We start from the raw sequence: 22,412 nt of genomic DNA, 5'->3' as shown, positions 1-22,412 counted from the left end.
AAAGACCTCAACTTCCCACTACCAGGAAGAACAGGACGTGTCTCCAAAGGTGACGGTCCTGATTTCCACATGCAGGAATGTGTGAATGTAGAGACTGAGGTGCCAACTTCTATTAACACAGGATTCCTTTAAAAAGAGTGATTCTTTTGTGGATCTTGTCTTACCATTAGGTCTGAGATTGCGCTTTTCTGGAACAATGAGCAGGAAAGAATTCGATATTGTCTTCATTTCTGTTCAAAAGTGTTTTCTTGCCTACAGGAAATATTTGATGGGAGAAGGCAGTTTCTCTATCACAGATCATGAATTGCAAAGTGTCTGTACATTTTACAAAACATGGAAGTACCTTGCGGAATTATAGCCACTGAAAATGGAGTATCTCAAAATCTGAATGGCCAAGAGGCATTTTGTGTGTAGAAACAGTAGTGGTACAAATCTTCCTGCTATTTGAAAGGAGATCAGCTGATTCAGGAAGATTTTGAGATTTAAATTCCCTCCTGAGGACTTATATTTAAATTAGCAGAGTTGATTACACTGCAAGGTGTTCTGATGTTGTTCTTCAGTGACTGGACTTATCTCCAGTGGAATTTAAGCTGTGCCACCCACCTCATGACATGTTTATCCAGCTGTGGGCTGGACAGTTTGTCCTAATGGTGACCAGCTTTTTTCAGTCTAGTACAGCCAGATTTCCTACAACCCCTATGAAACAGAGGAAAGCCCAAGCTGTGCCTTGGCAACAGAAGTTGCCAGAATCAAACACTTGTAGACAACAATTATGTTCAGCAAAGCGGCTGAGAGCTGCTGAGGTTTGCTGTGGCAGTGAGTGATAAAGATTAGCTCACCCTGCTAATGAGATATGCAGACACTTAGTCAATCTCAGAATTCAGGAGCAGTTGGCTGACACCCAACCAACCAAAAAAGCAGATGCTAAAACCTTGTTTAATATTCTGCTGACAGTGCTGTGGAGGTTACATGTGAATAAATGGGAAACAGCTGCCCACTGCTGCTTTTCCACTGCAGCCCTGTCCAACGTAACCCACTCACTGAAATATGAACATCACAATGAATTGGCTTTGCTCCCACAAACTCTGTGTGAGCCTGAGGTGGGCTGGGGATGGTGACAATGGTTTGGGAAGGACATGGATGGAGAGAGTACAGAAGGAGTTATATGGAATAGGAAAGAAACTGAAGTGGTTGGGTGGGGGGACTGTGTTTGCAGGAATGAATACTGCTAAAGCAGTGAGGGGCAGCTCAGACTTGAGGAACTAAACACATTCAAGACCTTATAGAAAGTCTCTTCATTCTTTTAAGAACATTCATCTGCTACCAGCAGATTTTGAACCAGGCTTCTCCAGCCCCACAAGGCTGAGCTGCTACATTTTAAGCTGCAAAACCAGGTCCTGTGAAACAGAACAGGCCAATCTCTGCTCTGTGCTGAGCAACAAGAACTCGTCAGCAGGTTACTCCCATGCCTACTGGCTGCAGGCTCAGAGCTGTGGCAGGGGTACCATCCAAAACTGATACAGGGAATTCCAGAGGGTCTGTCAACCACATGACTTCAGGTAGACTAATTCAGCCCCCAAGAGAACACAGCACCTTGTGGTGCTGCAGGCCACCTGTCAGCGTCCAGCCTCCCCTAACCCTAACCCTAATTCAGCTTTTGCAAACAGCCAAGGGACCACACCACACCAAATCCCAATTTGCTCAGTGCTTGTCGGGCCCCACCCAGAATACTGTGTTCAGTTCTGGAACCCACTACAAAAAAAAGAGACACAAGCAAGCTGCAGACAGCCCAGAGAGGAGCCACAAAGATGAGCCAAGGACAGCAAAGCCTGCTGTTATAACGAAAGGCTTGAGACAATTGGGATTGTTCAGCCTTGAAAAAGGAAGTCTGAGGAGAGGCACAGCCCCCAGAGCCCTCACAGACCCCATAGCCTTAGCAGAGCTCAGAACCCTCAGAGCCCCCATAGCCCTCAACAACCTCATGACCGGCCGTGCTGCCTGCAGGGAAGCGCAGTGCAGTTCTGCAGGTCGGTCAGTGCGCGGCAGCAGGAAGCTGAGCGCTCATTGCAAGTATTTCACTTCAAATTTTCCCCAAATTGGAGGGTTTGCTGCCGATTTTGGCTTTTTTTTTTTGTCTTGTTTTTTTTTTTGATACTATAAAAGTTGTTGCTTTTTGCACCGAATTTTTTTTTTAACAATTTTTTTTTTTGCTTTCCAAAAGATTAGATTTGGCTGTTTTCTGGAGCTTTTCCACAACATAAAAATGAAGTGATTTTTGCTTTTGGTTTTGTGCACGAAAATGTCATGGTTGGGGTTTTTTTTGTGCTCTCTGGCTGCTCAGGTCTGTGTATCACAGGACAGTCCGAGCACCAGTGCCCGCTGCCAGCACCATGCAAGTTCCTGGAGATGCTGCTGCTCTGAGCCCGTGCAGCTTCCAGAGGGAGCAGCACAGGGAGACACACGGCAGGGGGACACGGATGGTGCCACAGGCATTCAGCTTTCCCAAGGACATCATGTTGTCAGAATACACTTGCCTGCAGACACTTCACGAGGCTTGACCACATTTTGCCACGGACACTTGATGAGGCCAATAAAATATAATAATTTTCCAATTGTGCACATCTGCGCCTGGTCCACCTTGGCAGACAGACAGATGCCAGCAGGTAGAGCAGGAGAGCCCCTGTGCTCTTCTCCAGACCAAGCAAAAGTCGTGCCTCTTCTGTGCCCCCAGCACTCCAGCTCACAACCACTGGGGCCTCCACTGGCATTGCTCCACCAGTGCCCATGTCCACCTGGCTGTGGCAGCCCCTGCCTGAACAGTGCACAGGCACAGCATCCCCTTCCCCATGGAGTAGTTGCTGGCACAGCCAGCACAGCCCAGCTGGCAGGACTGCCCTTGCTGCCCGGGCACACTGCCCACCCCTGCCCACTGTGGCCTCCAAGGCCATTCCCACAGACACCTCTGCTCCCCTGGCTCCTGCAGGGCATGAGCCCATCCCCAGGCCAGTGCTCAGGGTCCCCAGCAGCCCATTCCCCTTTCACTTAGTCCCTCCCAAGAGCTCCAGCACCAACTGCAACCCCCAGCACAGGGGCCTCCTCTCCTGGCTGTTGGCAGCCTGCACCTCGACAGAAAAGGCACTGAAGGGCAGCCCGTGAGGGGCCCCCCAGGGCAGAGCTGCCAGCCAGGCCTGGGACACCGAGCACCAGCACTCTCAGAGCCAAGACACCCCTTTCTCTCTGCTCAGCCCCTGGCAATCCCCAGGGCCAGGGCATCCCCAAGGGCCTCAAGCTGACCTGGCACCACTGGCTACAGCCCAGCTGGCTCACCCCAGTCCCCAGCTCCTCCAGCACATCCCTGCGACATCCAGGAACATTTGTGCCAACACCTTCCTGGGGACAGATTAGGCTGAAGGCTCTCCCACCCCTCCTCCTTGCCCTTCTGGAAGATGGCTCTGGCAGTTGCTGAGATCACCAGGAGTCTCGCCAGGCCAGCAGGCCCTTCTGGAGAGCACAGCAGGGCCTGGCACTGGCAGCAGAGCTCCCCCCCAGCCCTGGGACACTCCCCAGCCAATCACACAGCCATGTAGTAATCGGTTTAATTAATACACTGACAGCACCAGCGCCAGCACAAGCTGGACTTCACCCGCTGCTCTGCTTGGCTGCCAGTCTCTTGTCTCTCTCTTCAGCAATGGTCAGGCGGATGCCCTTTCCACGGGGCAGGGAGATCCATGGCTTGTTGCCCTGCAGCAAGGGAGAAAGAAGACACCTCACACCAGGAAACCTGGATAGCAGCACAGCTTTCCCTCTCAGGGGAAAGCAGCAGAAGCCCACCACTGCCCATGCTGGGCCAGCTACACATGGCTGTGGCACTGGCCCAGCAGAAGCCACTCAGGAAGGTAGAAAGATGCACAGGTCTACAGCTGCCTCCTTCAGTCACATCCATGAAGGATGCACTTCAGCCAAAACTGAAATGCTGTCCCTCCACAACCTGGACAAAGAGTCCATTAGGGATGGCAAAACAGCAGAGGCACTGGGGGGGCACTCAGTCAAGGCAGCTGCCCAGGTCACACCAGGGTCTGAGCACTGCTCAGCCCCAGCTCTCAGGTTTAAAAAACCACAGGGCCGCTTCTTGAAAACGCCCCCATTCATAAATTTGCAGATGCTTCCCCTTCACAGAGCAGGCAGAAATACAAGGAGCTGAGCCTGAACTGAGGCCAGCTCTGGAGCGTGGGAAGGCAGCTGCCTAAGGAGACACCAAGGCTCTCTGCCTCAGCCAGCAGTCCCTCACAAGAGGAGAGAGCTCCCCAGCTGGTGTCCCCACGGGCTTACCTTGCCAATAACGAAGATGTTGGAGAGCCTGGTGGCAAAGCTGTTGCCGTTGGCGTCTTTCACATGGACGACGTCGAACGACCCGGGGTGTCTCTCCCGGTTGGTGATCACCCCGATACGGCCCAAGTTGGCACCACCAGTCACCATGCACAGGTTACCTGGGGGAGGGAATACAAGTGTGACAAGAGCTAGCACCAGATGCTGTGGTGAAGCCCTCGCCACTTGGGCTCTCGGCCCATACCAAACATTCCCCACCACCTTCTCAGTTCTGCCAGCACCAAGGAGACATTCCCTTCCCACCCATGCTGGCACTGCCCACAGCCCTGTGACTGAAACCGTCTCCCACCACAAAGAGACAGGACTCTCCCTACGGCTGCCAGGCACAGCCCTACAAGAGCCAGGCTCAAGCATCTCTCCACCAGCTGGCTGCTTCTACCCTCAGAACCACCCTGTGTCCCTACAATGCTTCCCACTGCCAGCACACAGGAGGAATCCCTGCTCCAGCTCCAGGTGGAGATACCCTTTGGAAACAACCCCTTTCCCAAAGCTGACACCATTGCCTCTGTACTTTAGAGCAGATATGCCTGGCTTGTGTTAACCTCCACACTGCTCTCCGTACTGGGGAAGGGTACAGCGCTTTACATGGGATGCAAGACCTACCTGTGTCAAACTTGATGAAGTCTGTGATCTTGCCCGTCTCCAGGTCAATCTGGACCGTGTCATTCACCTTGATGAGGGGGTCAGGATAGCGGATAGTGCGGGCATCGTGGGTGACCAGGTGAGGGATTCCTTTGGTGCCCACGAAGATCTTCCTCACCTTGCACAGCTTGTACTGCAAACAAAACCCAGCACTGCTCAGCTGAGGCAGCTCAGCAGCCCATGGACCAGGGACTCTTGACCCCCAGAGAGCCACCAGACACAGCACAACACCCAGACACTGCTGGGCTCACACCATGAGCACAGGCAGCACCTTGCCCAGCTCCCTGCCCAAGTAACACCTCTCCAAGAGCTGCTACTGCACCTCTGCTACAGCCCCACCAGAAAACACCTCAGCTATGGGAGCAGCTGCCCACCTTGGGCTTCAGCCTCTGCACAAACTCTGGCTGCACTTCCCTGGGAAAGCCTTCACCAGGGTAGTTCCCTCATTTTTCCCTGAAGCCCACGAGCATACAGCAGAGGCTGTTTCTCCAGTACCAAAGACAGATCTGTATTCTCTCCTCCAGGGCACTCTGATTTCCCTGCTGCCTGTCATCCCCAGCTCCCTCACAGCCACTCATGGGCCAACAAAGAGTGGCAGTCAGAGGTAAAAGCACATCACAGGGGGTGCAGAGGTCCCAAACCACACCACAGGCAGCTCTGCCCTCCACACTGCTGTGTGCCTGCACAGCCTGCCTTAAGGAAGCAGAGCAGACTCACAGCTCAGGCACAACACGCCTGGGTTAAGGAAATACATGTGGGAGTTGCTCCCCAGCACCCAAGTGAGAAGGCAGTTTTAGTAACACTTCCATAACTGATCCAAGAGTTCAAGGCTTTTACACCACGGGCAGTTTCACGTTTCTGATCACTGTTAGCTGGCAAAGCCAAGGCTCACCCCCACCCCAAAGCTCCCTGTGCAGGTGACCCAGTCCATGCCAGCAGCATCATCTCCAGCACCAGACAAAGCACCTGCAGCCACCTGGGAGCTGCTCTTGCGGCACCTCCCCCGCCACCAGCTTCACCCCAACCCTGAACGCCCCGATCTTCTCGAAGATCAAGTGCAGCATGGCCTCAGCTGTCAGGGAAGAGAGACAACAGCTCTCGTTCAGCAGATGCCAAAGAGGAACCACTGCCCCAACCCAACCCAACGGGGCCCACGCTCACACCAAGCCCCTCACCTTGGCCTCCTCAGCTGTGATGCGGTGAACAGCAAAGCGGCCCTTGGTGTCGTACACCAGGCGGAAATGCTCGCCTGTCTTCTCGATGCTGATGACATCTGATTGCAGAGAGGGAAATAAAACAGCAGCTGTTATCAGCTCACAACCCAAGACTCTTAACTCACGTTTAAGAAGAGCCAGGGACTGCTAAATAAAGCTCTGGATGTGAATGATGAGTTTGGGATCTTCCCCTGACCACAGGCTCACATCTTCAGCTGTGGTAAGACTGCAAATTAGCAAAAACTGCCCAACTGTGGGGTCTGAACAGCAATTTACGCAGATCAAGCAGGCAGTTACAGGCTACAGGTATCTGCCTTTGGTATTCATTGCAGTGCACAATTCCAAACTAAATAACAACTGCTTACACGTATTTTTGTCTTCAGCTCCACCAGGGAAATACCTTTCCCTCCCAAATCATGCCAGCCCAATAAAACACTCCCCCCACCAGTGCAGAGCTGCCCCAGGTCCTTCCCCAGCTCCCGCTCACCCATGAAGCCTGCAGGGTAGGTGATGTCGGTGCGGACTTTGCCATCGATCTTGATGAACCTCTGCATGCAGATCTTCTTCACCTCGTCCCCTGTCAGGGCATACTTCAGCCGGTTGCGCAGGAAGATGATGAGGGGAAGGCACTCCCTCAGCTTGTGAGGGCCTGTTGATGGACGGGGTGCCTGCGGGCAGAAACTCTCTGCTGGGGGCTCAAGCAGCACGGACCACCCCCAGAGAAGGAACCCGAGGGCAGAGGTGCAGAGCGCTGCTGTCACACAGGCAGCAATCGGCCACAGCTCCCCGTTCTCGGCACTCGCAGCAGTTTCCCCCATGCCCTCCCAGCTTTACAGAGCCAACACAGCACAACCACCTATGGCACCTCAGCGAGGGGAAAGCGCAACAGGCAGGTTAAAAAAAGAGCAGCCAACAACCCCACCACCGCATCCTCTTCAAGCGAGGGAAACACGAACGCTGTTCGCAAAGCCCCCAGCAGCGAACACACCCCGAGCTGCCCAACCGCCCAAGCTCACCAGCGACCGAGCACTTCCCCTCATGAACCCCAACCCCGACCCCGTCCCGCACTCACGAAGACGCCCGTCAGCTTGTCCAGCATCCAGTGCTTGGGCGCAGCCACGCGCTTCAGGTGCTTCTTGGGGCCGCGGGCCTGCAGGACGGGACGCGTTACGGGCTGATGCGCTACGGGCCGCCGCCATCGCGGGGCCCTCCCAGCCGCCCCTCCCCGGCCCCCTCAGCCTCCCGCCCCCCGGGCCCCGGCGCGGGGCACCCTCCCGCGCCTCTCGCCCCGGGCTGGGGCGGCCGCGGCCCGCGGGGAGCGGCGGATGGCGGCGGATGGCGGCGGGGAGCGGCCGCGCCGCGCTCTCACCATGGCTGCGCTCCGCCGGGAAAGGCCCGCGCTTCCGGCCCGCCGCGCCTCGGCACGGCGCTGCGGCGGCGGCGGGGCGCGCCCCCTGGCGGCCCGGAGGACCAGCGCCGCCTGCGGGGTGACGGGGAGGGCGAGGGGGATCCGAGGGGGACACCGCGATCGGGACACCCCGCTTAGGGACACCCCGCTTAGGGATACCCAGCTTAGGGACACTGCGATCGGGACACCCCGCTCGGGGACACCCCGCTTGGGGATACCCAGCTTAGGGACACCGCGATCGGGACACCCCGCTTAGGGATACCCGGCTTAGGGATACCCAGCTTAGGGATACCCAGCTTAGGGACACCGCGATCGGGACACCCCGCTTAGGGACACCCAGCTTAGGGATACCCGGCTTAGGGACACTGCGATCGGGACACCCCGCTCGGGGACACCGCGCTGGGGGACATCCCGCTCGGGACACCCCACTCGGGGACACCCAGCTTAAGGATACCCAGCTTAGGGATACTGCGATCGGGGACATCCCGCTCGGGACACCCCGCTCGGGGACACCCAGCGTAGGGACATCGCGCTGGGAGACACCCTGCTCGGGAACACCCGTCTCGGGGACACCGCGATCGGGGACACCCTGCTCTAGAACACCGCGCTCGGGACACCCCGCTCGGGGACACCCAGCTTAGGGACATCACGCTGGGGGACACCCTGCTCTGGAACACCGCGCTCGGGACACCCCGCTCGGAGACATCGCGCTCGTGTCGGGGCGCACGGGGGAGAATGATCAGCTCCTTCCCGGCCCCCGCTGGTGTCCCCGTGGGACAGCTCCCCCACGTTGTGCCCCTGCGCTTTGGGACAGCGAGAGGGTGTCGGGAGCTGAGCCAGCAGCCCCTCAAGGGGTGGAACTGGGACCCCACGCAGACCCCACACCCGACTCGGGGCCGAAGCGCCCGCTACCGAAGGCATTTAGGGGGGTGAGTGGTCCCGGTTACGCCCCCCCCCCCCGGGAGGCAGACGTGTCCCCACAGCGTTCCGGAGTCCCCGGGACATCCCCTGGCTCCCGCGCCCCGCCAGGCAGCCCAGTGCAGCGGCCCCACAGCATCGCTCCCGCAGCGGGTGGGACAGAGGTCCCACTCCCGAGGGCACACCACCGAGGTGGCACCTCTGGTACTGCCACCGTAATCCGAGAGGAGGCTCAAGAGCTGAGGGGGGCTGACCCTCCTTCCGCCCCGGGGCCGCTTCCCACGGTGTCCTCCATGGAGATGGAAAAGGAAAGGGGCACAACCAGGGGTGAACAGTCCTCCCAGATTTTATTAGACAGCAGCGTGAGCCGCCTGGCCCAGAGTGATGCCCGCGCTTTGTGGGGCGCCCAGAGTGACCCCAGCACCTTCTCCTGCCCCTTCCCACCCTCGGCCGGGCTCCGAGCGCTCCCTGCTCCCGCAGCACCAGCCCATTGGGAAAGCCGGGGCGCTGCCCGCGCCCAGCAGCACCGGCCCACGGGGTCCCGGTGGGTGGGGTGAGGCGGGAGCCCCCCACCCCAGCTGGAGCCCTCCAGCCTCAGCAGCCGGCCGGCAGGTCCGCGGGGAGGTCGAACTCGTGGTGGCCGAGCCGGAGCTCCGGCAGCTCGTCCGCCCTGTCGAGGCCAAGCTCCAGCACCAGCGCCCCGAGCACCTCCTCGTCCACCGGGTCCGAGTCGATGAGGCCGGGGCGGGCGGGCTGGAGGGGGCGGCTCCCCGCGCCCCCCAGCCCCAGGCCCCAGGCGGGCGGCGAGCGGGGCTCCGTGCGGCGCCGGGCTCGCCCCAAGGTGCGGTGCGGGGTGCGGAGCTTCTGCAGGCGCCAGCTGGCCAGGAATTGGGAACCCGCCCCCGAGGCCACAGGGGCGGCGGCGGCAGGCGGAGACCCCGGCAGCCCCCCGGCCCCGCAGGGGTAGCGCAGCATCGCCGCCACCTCGAGGTCCTTCGTGCCCCGGCGAGGGGACTGTGGAGAGCTCATCTCCGGGCTCTGCGGGGGCGCTCCGGCGAGGTATCCAGATGGGCAGGGAGGCTGGAGAGGCAGCCCGGTCGCACTCGCCTGGGTGGCCCCGCTCCCCGGGGGCAGCCGCCGCCGTCTGATTTATAGCCGGCCACGCCGCGGGGGAAGGCGAGGGGAGGCTGGGCCGCCGGGAGAGCCGGGCGGGCACGGAGGGATGGACGGGACGGTGCGGGACGGCCCCCGGCGGCGGTGCTGGCACTGCCTGTCCCTCCGGCCCCCGACCGGACCCCCGCGTCCTGCCCTTCCAGGGGCGTGCCCTCCCGGTCTGGCTGGGACCCCACCTCATCTCCCCCTGTCCAGGCTGGGGCACAACAGTGGGGTTCAGGCGGTGGCAGGGCTGCCAGGGCAATGTGGGCTGGTGCCCTCAGCCTGGCACAGGGAAAGAGCATGTGGGGCTCCGAGGTGGGTCAGAGGAGGCAGCTGCCCAGCTTCTCTGCTCTCTCATTCTTCACTTTTCCCCTGGCTGAACAGTCCCCAGGACACTGGAACCCTCCTGCCAGCAGTCACCACACAAGACTGGTCTCTCCCTACCACACCACACCACCCCACCCCACAGCAGGTGCCAGGGGTATATGGAAGCAGGGAAAGGGGTCAGGAGTCATGGGAGCCACATCCTGCCGAACTCCCTCCACGCCAGACTTCCTGTTGTTTCAATCGACAGTGAAAAACAAGAGAGCAAAACAAAGCCAAGGCCAGGCTGGGAGCCCCTTCATCTTGCTATTTATTCCAGCATAATCTAATTAAAGCCACAGGAAATATGCTTTCCCACAGTGACTGGACATCTTAAAAAAATCCCAGCACAACAAAAGCTCCATGGGCCAAGTGAATGAGGGGACAAGGGCAGGAGAGGCCAGGCTCCATGGCCTGAGGCACCAGTAGAGATCTGCCCTGGATACCTGTGTACCTGTTTACCTGTTCCCTTGCTTAGATGCCTTGTGGCCACTCACATGGGGCACTGGGACATCTGGAGGTTCATCCAAGATCTCCTGGGACAGGAGCTGCCACACTGAATCTCCCTCAACCCTCCGGAGAGGATCCCCAGGGTCTAGTCCCCTCTGTCCAGGATTTCAGGGCCCCACCCATGGCCTTGCAGGGTAGGGAGGATGCTGTGGAAAAGAGCACTGCCAAGGCAGGGTGGGTGCAGGAAGAAAGGAAAGGGCTGGAGGAATATGTCAAACATTTTATTAAAAAAAAAAATCCCAGTTAAAAACACAATGGCTGTGCCTTTCTGTGGGTAAGAGACACAGCTTGTGCCCCAGGCTGGCCCTCGGCTCTGCTTCCCGGGCGGGCAGCTCCGAGGCTGTGCCCCTGCCAGGAAGGTAACGTGGCTCTGGGCTCCAGCTGGGGAGGGCTCGAAGCTCTGAGCAGCCTCTCTCTTAAAAAACATTTAAAACCCGTTGTGAGAACAAACTCTGTGGTGTTAAAAAAGGAAAGGGGAAGGAGCAAGGGAGGCTCTGCCGGCACTGGAAGGCTGTGGCTGGAGGGCCCACACTCCTGCCTGGGGAGAGCCACAGTGCTCGTGATGTGCAGCAGCTTTTCTTCTTAAAGAGAGAACAAATTACCAACCAACAGTAATTTCTTCCAAATTTTCCCTGCAGCCACAAATTTCAGTTGCTCACGTAAATACGCTGTCTTCCCCATGGGAAATGCTCTTGCAGAAACCTGAGCCTTCCTCCTCTGCTAAACAACATGCTTCAGATTCCCTGCAAATAAAAGGAAGCAGGAGAGGTTTCACCTTATTTTAAGAATTTTTTTACAGTGAGAACAACCACTGGAGCAAACTCCACAGGGACATGATAGACGCCTCAGTGTCAGAAGGTTTCAAGATGTGACTGGACAGGGTGCTAGATAATCTTGTCCAGGCTCCCTTTCCCACAGAAAGGTTGGACCAGGTGATCTTTGAAATCCTTTAGAACCTGGGCTGTTCCGTGATTCCAGTAAGGACAAGGCCCTGTGCTCCTCTGCCCATCCAGACACGGCTACAGGGACCCACAGCTCTGCATCATCAACCCTGAGAATCCCAAGGGAAGTAGGAGGCAGATGACTCTGCACTAATGAGCAGCCAAGTGAACGTGGCTCATCTTTCTAGTCAGTGAGAAAGACTCCAGTGAGCTGTTCTGAAGCCCTCTCTAAAAGGACCTGGAAGCCCAAAGCAGGATTGTTGGCTTGGACAACTCACCTTTGATGGAGTTCAGAATTTCTTGAATTCTCTGCGGCTCGTTGCGGTCTGGTCTGCAGCTTGGGGTGATCTCCAGCACGTAATCAGGACCATACTCTGTGAAGAACTGGAGGGAAGAGGAGGGGAGAGTCAGCAGAGAGGCCTCTGGTGGCTGAGGCTGGAGGCAGGGTTCCCCATGGGAAAAACACTTTCTCCACCTGAGGGCCACATGTGGCTTCACTACATCAAGGTGGTGCTTCTGCAGTGTCTGTGCCCACCTGGAGTTTTCAACCATTTCCCAGTTCGAGGGCTTGGGAAGCAGAGGCCAGTGGTGCAGCCAAAAGCAGTCAAATGTCTATCCCAGTGTTTAATTTGGGAAAGCTGTTGACACTCATTTTATACACGGTGAACCTGATTTTTTAGTCAACAAAATTCAAGTGCTACCTATTCTACTGAATAATGCCAGACCTGAGAACAAGTTCTATGCCAACGGGAAAAAATTAGGCATCTTACAGAAGTCCACACTCTGTTCCTGATTCTAGGACAAACAATTCACTGGTGGAACCTGCTGTGATGGGACCATGACTCATTGCACCATCAGCACTGGATGTTCAAGGAATTCCACATTGGTCTTTCCAGACATCCTCAGACTATTTAAACACCATTACACTGATGCTCAGTCAATTGTTTCTGGGTCTCCAAACCACAGCTGTCTTGTTTTCAAGCCCTTCTCTACAAACTCATGGCCAGGTTTCTGAATATTGACTTTCTTTCACAGTAACTTGATTTCAAAACCTGGAGCTGTCAAGAACCTCGAGGCTTTAGGAGAAGCAAAGTGCTGAATACAGCTGTGTGGAGTTTGGCCCATCATCACTGAAAAAGTTTGACAAACCTGGAGACTGACAGAACAGCACAGCCTACCCACTTCACAGCCAGTGCTTCAGCAACAATTTGTCCCAGGCCACAAACTCTAAGGAGTTTCCTTCAGGAGGTGAGCAGAGCCCTGTGGCTGGACAGTAGGAAAGCAGAGCTGGGACTGCCTTTAAGCTGCTCACAGTCAGGAATCTGCACTGATCTCAAAAAGCTGACAGCTCAGTTTCCATGTTTCGTGTTAATCAGAATGGGAATTCCTATTTAAAGCAAAGAAAACATGAAACCAGGAAGTACCAACCTTTGTTTCTGTGCACAGGCACTGATAAGCTATTAAACCACTAGTGGTTCTTTGCCAAAAGCAGCAGGAAAAAACCCTGGGAATCTGACAAAAAGATATCAACCCTGTGTGCACACAAGTCCATCCACATACAGTGAAAGCTCATGCTGCCTCAAGGGTGAGAGGGTGCTGGATCTCAAACTCCTGCTCTTGGTGTGCCAACCCCTGGGCTGTTCCTCCCCAGAACACAGAGCAATGTGCTGAACAGCTGAACCACAGCCCCAAGGTGGGAGGGCTTCCCAGGTACCTGGCAGGGTACTCTTCCATGAAACTCTTCCATGAGTTTCATCAACCAACTGGGATTCCCAAGTCAGGGGAAACAGATTCACCAGACAGAAATTAATACACACTGTCCAGCCCCACTCAGGACATGAAAAGCACCAGCACTGGCTCTGAGACAGCACCTGGCCCCACAGCCAAAGCTTCAAAGCTGCACCTGGTCCTTTCTGTAGGTTGATGAAAGCAGGGCTAAAATTTAAAGCCTTGAGGAAGGCAAAAGCACGTGCACATCCTAAAGAGCTCTTTGAGCAACCGGTGTCTCTCTCTGCCCATCCTCTCTGTCACCACCAGAGACTGAAGTTTATCAGTGCCTGAGATCCCTCACAGAGAGCTGCAGCCTCTGCTTTTGGGCAACAAGCCCCCATCACACTGCTGGGATAGGGTGGTTTTGCTACAGGAGTGCCTCCACAAAACAGCACTAAGTGGCAAGGACGCTGTGTGGATTATTAGGTGGAACGACTGGCTCTTCTGCAAAGAGAAGGGAGGGTTTTTCACAGCGTTACCTCATGATCGGGGATCTCCGAGGACAGCGTTCTCCCAAGGATCACCCCAGTCAAGTATGTCCAGCAGCGAGCTGTGTTGGCAAGGTTGTAACCTCCTGTCTCCAGCAAGAATTGGGATTTTGAGGGGGAAGAGTTTGGGGAAAGGGAAGAGAGAGGGAGAGGTTTTAGCGGAGGCAACGTGAACAGTTCACATGAACTCAGCTTATTTCATCCACTCAAGCTGTGCCCAAAATCTGCATTTTGCACCTGCTGGCTACACAAGGCCAGGTCCAAATGACCCTGTGTGCAAGAGCAGACCTCCCAAACTGAACCCCACTTACACCCAGTGGGGCAGAGGTCGGTCCTCCAGCCACCACCTCAGACCCAGCATGAGCTCCCAGCCCCATGTGCTGGACTCTCTCCTGGCAACAAGGAGAGGTGTTCTCATGTAGCAGGGAGGGAAGTGCAAGGGCTGCAGCAGAAACAGGGGCTTCCTGTTTTAATGCCAGGTTTTTAATGCCAGCCTTAGACCCATAAAGCAAAACACACATGCCCGGCCATCTGCTGGTGAGCTCTTCGGCACTGTCATGTTTGAGAGGACAAATGTGAAACTCATCAGCACAACCCGCAACTGCTTTACAGGTAAATGAGGTTTCACAGTCAGTAGGAAATGGTCACCTCCATGGTAATGGAACATGAGCCCACAAGGAGAAACCTTAGCTGAGAGCAGTCCTGCAAGAAACTCAGGTAAGTTGGTTTTTTTTTTCAGGAAAGATGACTAAAATAGTAAAGAGAGAAAAACACTTCGACAAGACAGGGAGACCGTATTTTTCAACATTCCCTTCTGTTTGTGTTGGTTGTTGTGGGGGATTTTCCTTCTTTTTTTCACTCCTTCCCCACTTTCCTCTTCAAATGCTTCCACAGTCTGCAGTGGTGGGACACTGCTTTGGCATTTTCAAGAGTGACAAATAGTTGTCCCTCATTTTTTGACAAAAGTTTTGGAGTTTTTTGTCTGAAAGGTGACATCCCCAGCATACCCACAGACAGGTCACAGCAGGATTGAACACTCATAACCTTTCCAAAACAAAGAGCACCAGGGACATCATTAGAACTGATTTCCCCCATCTCAGAAAGGACAGCTAGAGCTGATCCAGCTCCAGGCATGGAGCTCTCTCTGGCACACAGTGGCTTTTTTTTGTTCTAAAATGCTCTGTTACATAAATTCTGTGCTGTGCTCTCCCCACTGGACAGGCAGCTGGTTGTGCAGCACAGCAAGTCCACCTTAGCTTTCACTGGGTATCAGAGCCCTGCTGTACTTTGCAGGCAGCCAGTCCTTGTCCTAAGCCCCTGCCTGAATCTAAATGAAACCATCCACTGCCAGGTGCCCAAGGTAGGTTTGGGAACACAGTGCTCACTTTTAAAGAGAAGCACTGGAGGGCTGATGAGCAGAGACGGGAATCAGAGGTGCCACTGAGAAGTCATGATCAGTTTGTCGGCCTTTCCTCTTCTCCAGAGGAGCCATGCAGCTTTTAACAAGATGTGAGAGTCGGGATTGAGACTTGCACCTGTCAGTATCAAGGATTTCAGGTGTGAGGACACAGTACTGTGCCATGGCGTGCCCTCCTGCCACTGCCCAGCAGTCACCCTGCTAAACTCGAGGCACTTGAGGAAGGGTCGCAGGAGGACAAACACATTCTCTGAGACCAGCAGGACACACTCACCTCCTCCCAGGACGAGAGTTGCCAGCTGCCACTGCAGGACATACTTGAGGCACTTGCCCACTCCCTCAGGGGTCATGTTGAAGGAGCACATGGGGTCCCCAGCGATGGTGTCAGCCCCCAGCTGCAGCACCACCGCGTCGGGGTTGAAGGCGGCGTACACCTCCTTCAGCACGCTGGGGAGAGGAGCACTGGGGGTTAATGCCAGAGGGTTGCTGGCAGCACAGCCCTGGTCCCTCAGATCCACCAGTGCCTCTTGGGGTTTCTGCATTCTCTGCTTCCACCCAGCTTGTACCAGTCACACTCCCTCTGCTCCCACTTAGCCTTCTGCCCCTGCTACTCCCCTACAGCAAGTTTAGCTCTCAGAGAACTTATCATCACCAGGCTGATGAAGGCAAAAGCACCACTGATAACGCTGGGGAGGGGAACCTAGTCCTCATCAGCTTAGTGGTAGCATCAAACCCCACATTTGCACTGGCTGCCCTTTGGCTGCGAGACAAATCCAGAGGCTTTCCTCCCCTGTGAAAGTCGCGATGAAAATCAGGCAAAACAACAATCCTGAACTCTCAGACACCTCTCACTGGGTCAGAACAAACAGAGGAAGGCTCTGGCAAGGTTCTCACTCTCATGTGGCTTTTGAGGCAAAAATATGAGGAAAGGCACTGTGCAAGGTGTAGTCAGCCTGCACTGCAGGGAACCCTGTGCTTCAAGCCCACCACAGTTTTGGGAAGCACAGGCAATCACTCTCAGACAATCAGACGTCCACAGTCAGGCCTGTAACTGCCTCCCAGCCCAGACAAGAACCCAAAATCTCAAAATCTCTTTGTAGAAGCTTTGGTTATACACAGCTTGGAATCTAGGCAGGTTATGATGTCCTTCAGCTGTGAATGCATGCAGCAGGTTCCTCCTGACCAGGCTCCTGAGCCCTCTCAGACCCCAGAGCTGCTTTTTGGAAGCATGTTCCCCGACAAAAGAGGGCTGCTCTACCCCAGCAGTGGCAAGCGTCAACAAGCCAGCAGGAGGCATGGCCTCAGCATGACTGCCCTACAAGTCTGGAGAGGTTTCAGCTCTCAAGTGTTAGAGTTGAGAGGAGGATGGGCCACCGTGTCCTGCAGCCCGGCGCTGAGGCTCCTCTCCCCTGGAAAAGAACAAGCCCTGCAGCCCAGTTTGGACAAGGGCAACAGTTTGTGAGGTCCATCACCAGCTGAGTGACAGAGGGGCCTGCCAGGAGGCAGCTCCACGACCATCACATGTTCAGCCTTCAGCCTTTCACTCTTCCAGCACAAACAGAGGGTGCTTGGAAAACACCTTCAGCTAAGCCCCAGGCATATGTCCCACAGAATGTCAGGATTCAGAGCACTTATTTGAAGGAAAAACCTCTAGCCCTAAGTCCACAGCTAAAAAATACTTGTGCCTTCTCAGTCTCTCCTTAGACACACAAAGCTGACCTGTGGCAGAGAGCATCCAGCCACCCACAAATGTCTCTGTATATTCAGTTTGCTTAAGGACCAGGACAAGACCTCTGAGAACTCTCTCACGACCTATGGTCATTGCAATCAAAGGGTGTAAGAGGGGAAGGGACATGCCTTAAGAAAGGACAGTAATTAAAGCTGCATAGTGTCTTATTCTCTAAAATCCCATCCAAGCAAGATGTATTGGAGCAAGAGGGCTTACGTTTCACAGATCTGGTAATATTTCTCATCTTGAATGCCATCTTGAATGGGCACATTCACGCTGTAATAGCGACCTTTCCCCAGGCCAACATCTGTCACATCACCAGTGCCTGCACAACAGAAACACCCCAATTACGAGGGAAAGCAGAGAGGCAGCAAGAGATGTGTGGGATGTCTCAGAGGAGAGCTGAAAGCCAGGACCTTTGGCACACTAATGGAGAAGTCCACTTGCCACCACCAAGAAAGGAGGGTGGGAGGGCCCCAGTTCTCTCCTCTGCCCAACACGTTTGACTTGCCTGGGAAAAATCCTGGTGAAAACTTGTGCAGAGAAACAGTCATGACTTTCGAGGTGAAACTAAAGGCATCTTCAACTCCTATCAGGAAAGGAAAAACAGCTTTCATGCATCATTCATATAAGTGACAGAGCCTGAACACACAAACAGAGCTGCTTGATAAACACGGGGCAGCAAGCACAGCAGGAGCAGCGTGAGCGAAGCAGAAATGCAGATGTGGCTCCATAAATCCATTCTCAATTCACAGAGACCCGGGTTCAACTGCAGCAAAGGTCGCAACTGAAATGAGTTTGGCAGGTCTCATGCTAATCAGTACTGAACGGATCTCGATACCTCACGTCAGTGCCCAGGGCAGCAGCACTCGCCTGCGCTGCTCGGCCTGCGAGGCTGGGAGAGGGATCCGAGCAGGGCTGCCTTGGCCAGAGCTTGGCTCTGATCAGAACCAGTGCTATCAGGCTCTCTCTTGCTTTTTCTCAGTGCTGCTGCGGTTCAACATGCCTTTTTTTTTTCCTTAAAGACACATTAAAATAGTGTGGGTGGTGAGGGAAAAGAAGTAACAGGAAACTTAACAGAAACCAAATGCAGGGAGAAAACGGAGCAAAATGAAACACACCATAAAATTTAGAAGAGCGGGAAATGTTAAATGGTGTTGAAATCATGTTCCTGAAGGAGAGAGCAGTTTCAGCAAGGTCAGCTCTGACTTTAGTTTTATAGTATCAAGCCTTCTTTTAAAAGCACTACTGGCTGCTTCCCTCTTGCACTGGAGCATTAAACAATTAAACCCTGTCAGCAACTGCTCTGCCAGGATGGGAGACTGGGACAACACTGTCTATTGCTTTAGATACAAGACTCCTGCCCAGACCCTCAAGAGAGGTCTGAAGAGCAGCATAGGGCAACTTCATAAAGCAAGACAAGGCAGAAATGGATTGAGCGAACTCAGCTGCACTGAAAGGAGGCAAAGCCACAGCTGTGGCAGCAGGTAAAGCTCTGCTGCACCGACAGGCCTTAACTTCTCCCGTTCCTCCCCCTGGGTCTGTGCAGCTGTGCTGTCTGCAGCCTTTGCTGGGCCTTACCATCCCCGTGATGCAAATCCAAATCGATGTAAAGGACACGGTCGAATTTCTGACGCAGCCGCAGGATCCCCAGGACGGCATCATTCAGGTAACAGAAGCCAGAAGCTTCATCCCTGTGAAAACAATGTCCATGAACATTGCCAGTGTACCACCAACCTCAGCGCTGACACCTTGACTTTGCAAGTCTCCACCTCACAGGGGCATAGAGGAGGATGAAAACCCAGCTGGCACACCACTGTTACACCTCCAGAGGTCCTCTGACAGGTCAGAAAAGTCATTGGAGCAAGGAGAGGCATCTGCACATCCATGTGTCAAGCTCTCAAGGTTGGACACGGGGTTCATGCAAATTCCTGGGGCTCCCCAGGGACACAGAACAGCACTGCAAAGGCCAGCTGGCTGTGGACAAGGAAGGGTACTGTCTTGTCTGCACTGCAGACGGGCCCCATGTTTTGGGAGATGGGGGACACAAGTTAAATAAAATATACATCCATGGAAAATGGGATGGACACAAATTATTTTACCACTACAGAACCACAAGATTTGGGGACAAAACTTTTATTTCCTCTACTTTTGTGCTGGAAGATCATTATTGACGTTAGAGTTCAGAGCAAACAGCCCCCCACGGAGTGTGGGGAAACCCAAGGTCAGTCTTGCACCGTTTCAAACATCTTATTAAGAAATCAAAAAAGCCACACATAACAATTTGGTGAACATGTTGCCACATTCCCATTGTGTTCCAAGCTGCACCAATCATTTGCCTCTCCACAGTGCTTCTCCATGGACCTCACAAAATCCCTTCTCGCTTGAACTGCCGGAGATAACCAAGTATCAAGGAATGGTGGGACACCTGTGAGTATACCTGCTCCAGACCCTCCCTGCTGTCCATGACAGCAGCAGCACTGGGCAGTGACTGGCCTCCTCTCAGGCCTCTGCCCTGCCCTCTCTGCCTCCTGCCTTCCCTCACACCTTGCTTTCTCTCCCAGCTGGATTCGCAGGGGAGCCGGGAGCTAGGAAGCGGGGTTCAGACACCAGGTGAGAAAACACAAGGGAAGAGATTGTTTTCTTACTTCTTTGCATGATGCCACCCTCCAGGCCAGTTAATCGCTACCTTGCACTTGCCGTCCAGCAGGCACTGGGCTGCAGTGATGGTGGCTCCTCCCACGGCCGCCGCATACTCAAAGATCCCTTCAGTGGCTGGACAGTCATAACCTGCAGGTAAAAGTCCAGGTAAGAGTCCCCATGTCAGACACAACAGGCCTTTTCCTCCAGGGGAAGCACATTCCTTTTGTTTGAACCACCTTCTTTAAGTGCGGCTCTGACCTTCTGTTCCAAACACGATGCAAAAGCCGCAGCACAAACCCTCACAACAGCTGTCAGGTTTGGGCTCACACAGCAGATTCAGGGGGCCTGAGTGGGAATAAAGTTGTGGTGGGTTTGCATGGTAAGGTGTTCATGCTGGGGGGGCTGCAGGGGTGGCTTCTGCAGCCCACAGTACAGACCACAGTAAGGCAAGCTGTGATCCTGCAGCCCGTGGAGGTCCGTGATGGAGCAGATGCCCTTGCAGCCCCTGGAGGACCCTATGTCCTGGAATCAGGGGAGTGTGCCTGAACAAAGCTGGAACTCCATGGAAGGCACCCACACTGCAGCTGGTTTGGTGGCAGGACCTGTGACTCTGCAGGGGGCTGTGCAGGAACAGCTTCTTCCTGAAGGGCTGACCCCATAGAAGGGCCCCACGCCCGAGCTCACCAACCTATCTAACTGCAGTTCCAGTAAAAAAAGCATCCTGGTCCTGACACTCAACTAAGCCCACTGAAGACACACATCCTTACCCAGTCCATACTCCACAGACTCCGGATGGTCATCATCCCCCTCCTCACTGACCTTCTGCAGGTGCTGCAGGTAAGCATCTGTGTGGAAACTTGCCATCTCCTCCATGGAGGCCACTTTTGGCTTCACTATCCTAGGCAGAGAGGAGGAAGGGAGTATGTCAGAACAAGAGGGCCTGGGGTTTGGCTGGAATGCTCAGCTTTAGCTTTTAACCTAGGAGCCTTCTTTTGGCAGTTATTGTGGTAAAAGCAAACTAAAATCCCTCTTCCTCTTGCACTGGACTGCCACTCAAGTGAGCAAACACCCAGCTGAGCTGGCCTGGACCCCAGTATGGCACTGCCTGCTGTGCCCAGCCCAGGGAAGAACACCTACAGGGGCTGCCTACATTAACCTTCCTACTTGATGTTTCAAGTGTTTTTACCACTTTTCTGCACGTTCTCCCAGTATGAGCAATCCCCAGCGGATCCAACATTCTGATTACACACAGAGGCACTAACAGAGGGAAAAGTCCAGGCCCAGCTGCTGCAGCAGGACCTCACTCTGCCTGGTCAGGAGCTGGACAGCACTTCTCATGTGCTCTGACCTACACCTGCATCAAAGCAGAGACCCCTGCTGTTCCCAGCACCTTCCTGGGTCTGGGTGCTTTGCAGTCTGCCTAAATAAATCCTACAACTGAACCCTTTCCAAACCTCAGACACGAGGGACACACATGGGCAGCACAGCACAGGAAAGAATGGGAAGACCTCAGGAAGCTCCCAGCTCCAGGCTGGTCCCGGTGCCAGGCACTTCCCACCCCATGCCAATGCAAACTGCCCTTCAGCTCTGCTCCATGATGGTACCTGCAGCCAGGCACCAAGCACACTGCCAAAATGGCTAGAAAAAAATATTCTTTTAAAAAAGAAGCCCCAACAGGACCTTCTGGCCCTGCTCAACTGGAGCACAGGATTTTTTTTTAAGAACATAAAGAGGCTGAGCTAAGCCATTCTTTTTTTCCCTTCATACGCTCCAGTGTCAAAAGCCAAATGGGGCAGGAGGGATCTCACTCTTCTGCCCCAGATTTCACCTTGTCCTCTCTCCTGAACAGCACCAAGACCCCACAAGAAGTCTCCCAGATCAATCACGACACAGCAAAACAACACAGTCCCTCTCAGCATCAGCACTGACTGAGCAGTGGCTCTGGAGCAGCACCAAGGTTGTCACCCAAGTGACAAGCCTGGGGGTAACAGACACTCTGCAGAGAAGGCACAAGGCAATCTGTGCTCCACCAGACCAGGAGAGTAACCACGAATTACACCTGCCACTGTACCATGTTCACGTAGCAAAACAAGCATTTTTCCTTACATCCTAGAAATACACACACTGTGGGGGCTCCCTGCCAGCAGGGACAGCGTGAAACCTGAAGTTACTCAGCCCCTTCAAACGTTAGCGGAGAAGAAAACATCCCTTCGCAGAAAACGGGAGCACTTACTTCATCTGGTCGAGCAAGCAATACGCCTCAATCAGCGAATGCACCATGCTGGCCTAAAGAGAAGAGCACGGCTGTGAGCGCAGGAGACACAGGGGCAGCAACCGGGGCGGCGGGGGGGACCCAAGGAAGGACTCGCAGCCGAGCTGAGGCTGTGACTGCCCCCAGCAGCGGCTCTCCCGGCACGGCTGGAGCCGCAGCCGGAGCCGGGCAGGGCATCCCGGGGTGCGTGAGAGGCCTCCCGGTGTCCCGGGCGGAGGCACAGCCTGGAGGAAGCGCAGCGCTTCGGGATGTGCGGGCACAGACCGGCCCTCCCCGCTCCGAGCGCACACTCCTCCCGCCGGGGCCGCCCGTTCCCCGCTCCCTCCCGCCGTGCCGGGCCCCCGCCCCGCTCCGCCACCCCCGGCGCGGCGCTGACCCGCTTGGGCACTTTGCAGAGGGAGTCGCAGAGCTCCACGTACTCCGGGCTGTACACGTAGACCGGCGGCGCCGCCGCCATCGCGGCCCGCACGGCCGGGGCCGCGGAACCAGCACGGGCGGTTCCGGCCCCGCGGCTCGCCGGGAGCTGGAGGCCCGCCCCGCCGCCCTGCTCCCTCCC

The 22,412-nt window shown here is 55.2% G+C and overlaps 3 protein-coding genes across 4 annotated transcripts; all 3 read right to left on the bottom strand.

Annotated features, from left to right (window-relative positions):
• Window positions 1-3,582: 3,582 nt before the first annotated feature.
• On the bottom strand, window positions 3,583-7,654 carry RPS4X (ribosomal protein S4 X-linked). The gene is made up of 7 exons (XM_050310221.1): window positions 7,612-7,654; window positions 7,315-7,392; window positions 6,730-6,910; window positions 6,204-6,301; window positions 4,990-5,161; window positions 4,330-4,487; window positions 3,583-3,741 (listed from the first exon to the last, which is right to left on the bottom strand). The coding sequence occupies exons 1-7, from the start codon at window positions 7,612-7,614 to the stop codon at window positions 3,640-3,642; spliced, it is 792 nt and encodes a 263-aa protein (XP_050166178.1). The 5' UTR covers window positions 7,615-7,654; the 3' UTR covers window positions 3,583-3,639.
• Window positions 7,655-8,949: 1,295 nt separating this feature from the next.
• On the bottom strand, window positions 8,950-10,655 carry CITED1 (Cbp/p300 interacting transactivator with Glu/Asp rich carboxy-terminal domain 1). The gene has a single exon (XM_050310665.1). The coding sequence runs from the start codon at window positions 9,595-9,597 to the stop codon at window positions 9,163-9,165; it is 435 nt and encodes a 144-aa protein (XP_050166622.1). The 5' UTR covers window positions 9,598-10,655; the 3' UTR covers window positions 8,950-9,162.
• Window positions 10,656-10,796: 141 nt separating this feature from the next.
• HDAC8 (histone deacetylase 8) lies at window positions 10,797-22,379 on the bottom strand. Of its 2 annotated transcripts, none has more exons than XM_050310663.1 (11): window positions 22,233-22,379; window positions 21,818-21,870; window positions 20,352-20,482; window positions 19,590-19,731; window positions 18,523-18,635; window positions 17,453-17,530; window positions 17,158-17,266; window positions 15,487-15,659; window positions 13,787-13,881; window positions 11,816-11,921; window positions 10,797-11,339 (listed from the first exon to the last, which is right to left on the bottom strand). In XM_050310663.1, exons 1-11 carry the CDS (start codon window positions 22,311-22,313, stop codon window positions 11,317-11,319), a joined length of 1,104 nt encoding a protein of 367 aa, XP_050166620.1. In that variant the 5' UTR covers window positions 22,314-22,379; the 3' UTR covers window positions 10,797-11,316. The 2 variants fall into 2 exon arrangements, with proteins under 2 accessions (XP_050166620.1, XP_050166621.1); XM_050310664.1 differs by having other exon boundaries at window positions 22,276-22,335.
• Window positions 22,380-22,412: the final 33 nt, after the last annotated feature.

The sequence above is a fragment of the Myiozetetes cayanensis genome, unplaced genomic scaffold, assembly GCF_022539395.1.
Source record: "Myiozetetes cayanensis isolate MyiCay16 unplaced genomic scaffold, myiCay2020 scf15, whole genome shotgun sequence".
Classification (NCBI taxonomy): domain Eukaryota; kingdom Metazoa; phylum Chordata; class Aves; order Passeriformes; family Tyrannidae; genus Myiozetetes; species Myiozetetes cayanensis.
Note: the sequence above shows the minus strand (reverse complement) of the source record. Positions and strands in the feature narration are given on the sequence as shown.

What these genes read in the sequence shown, in the direction of transcription:
- HDAC8 (XM_050310663.1), bottom strand. Translation starts at nt 22,313, where the DNA reads ATGGCGGCGGCGCCGCCGGTCTACGTGTACAGCCCGGAGTACGTGGAG. An exon ending in GGGTGGCATCATGCAAAGAA is followed by an intron (nt 18,636 to 19,589) that starts GTAAGAAAACAA and finishes TTGTTTTCACAG; the next exon opens with GGATGAAGCTTCTGGCTTCT. An exon ending in AATTCTGAACTCCATCAAAG is followed by an intron (nt 11,340 to 11,815) that starts GTGAGTTGTCCA and finishes TTTTATTTGCAG; the next exon opens with GGAATCTGAAGCATGTTGTT.
- CITED1 (XM_050310665.1), bottom strand. Translation starts at nt 9,597, where the DNA reads ATGAGCTCTCCACAGTCCCCTCGCCGGGGCACGAAGGACCTCGAGGTG.
- RPS4X (XM_050310221.1), bottom strand. An exon ending in CTACCCTGCAGGCTTCATGG is followed by an intron (nt 6,302 to 6,729) that starts GTGAGCGGGAGC and finishes CTCTGCAATCAG; the next exon opens with ATGTCATCAGCATCGAGAAG. An exon ending in TCACAGCTGAGGAGGCCAAG is followed by an intron (nt 5,162 to 6,203) that starts GTGAGGGGCTTG and finishes TTTTGTTTGCAG; the next exon opens with TACAAGCTGTGCAAGGTGAG.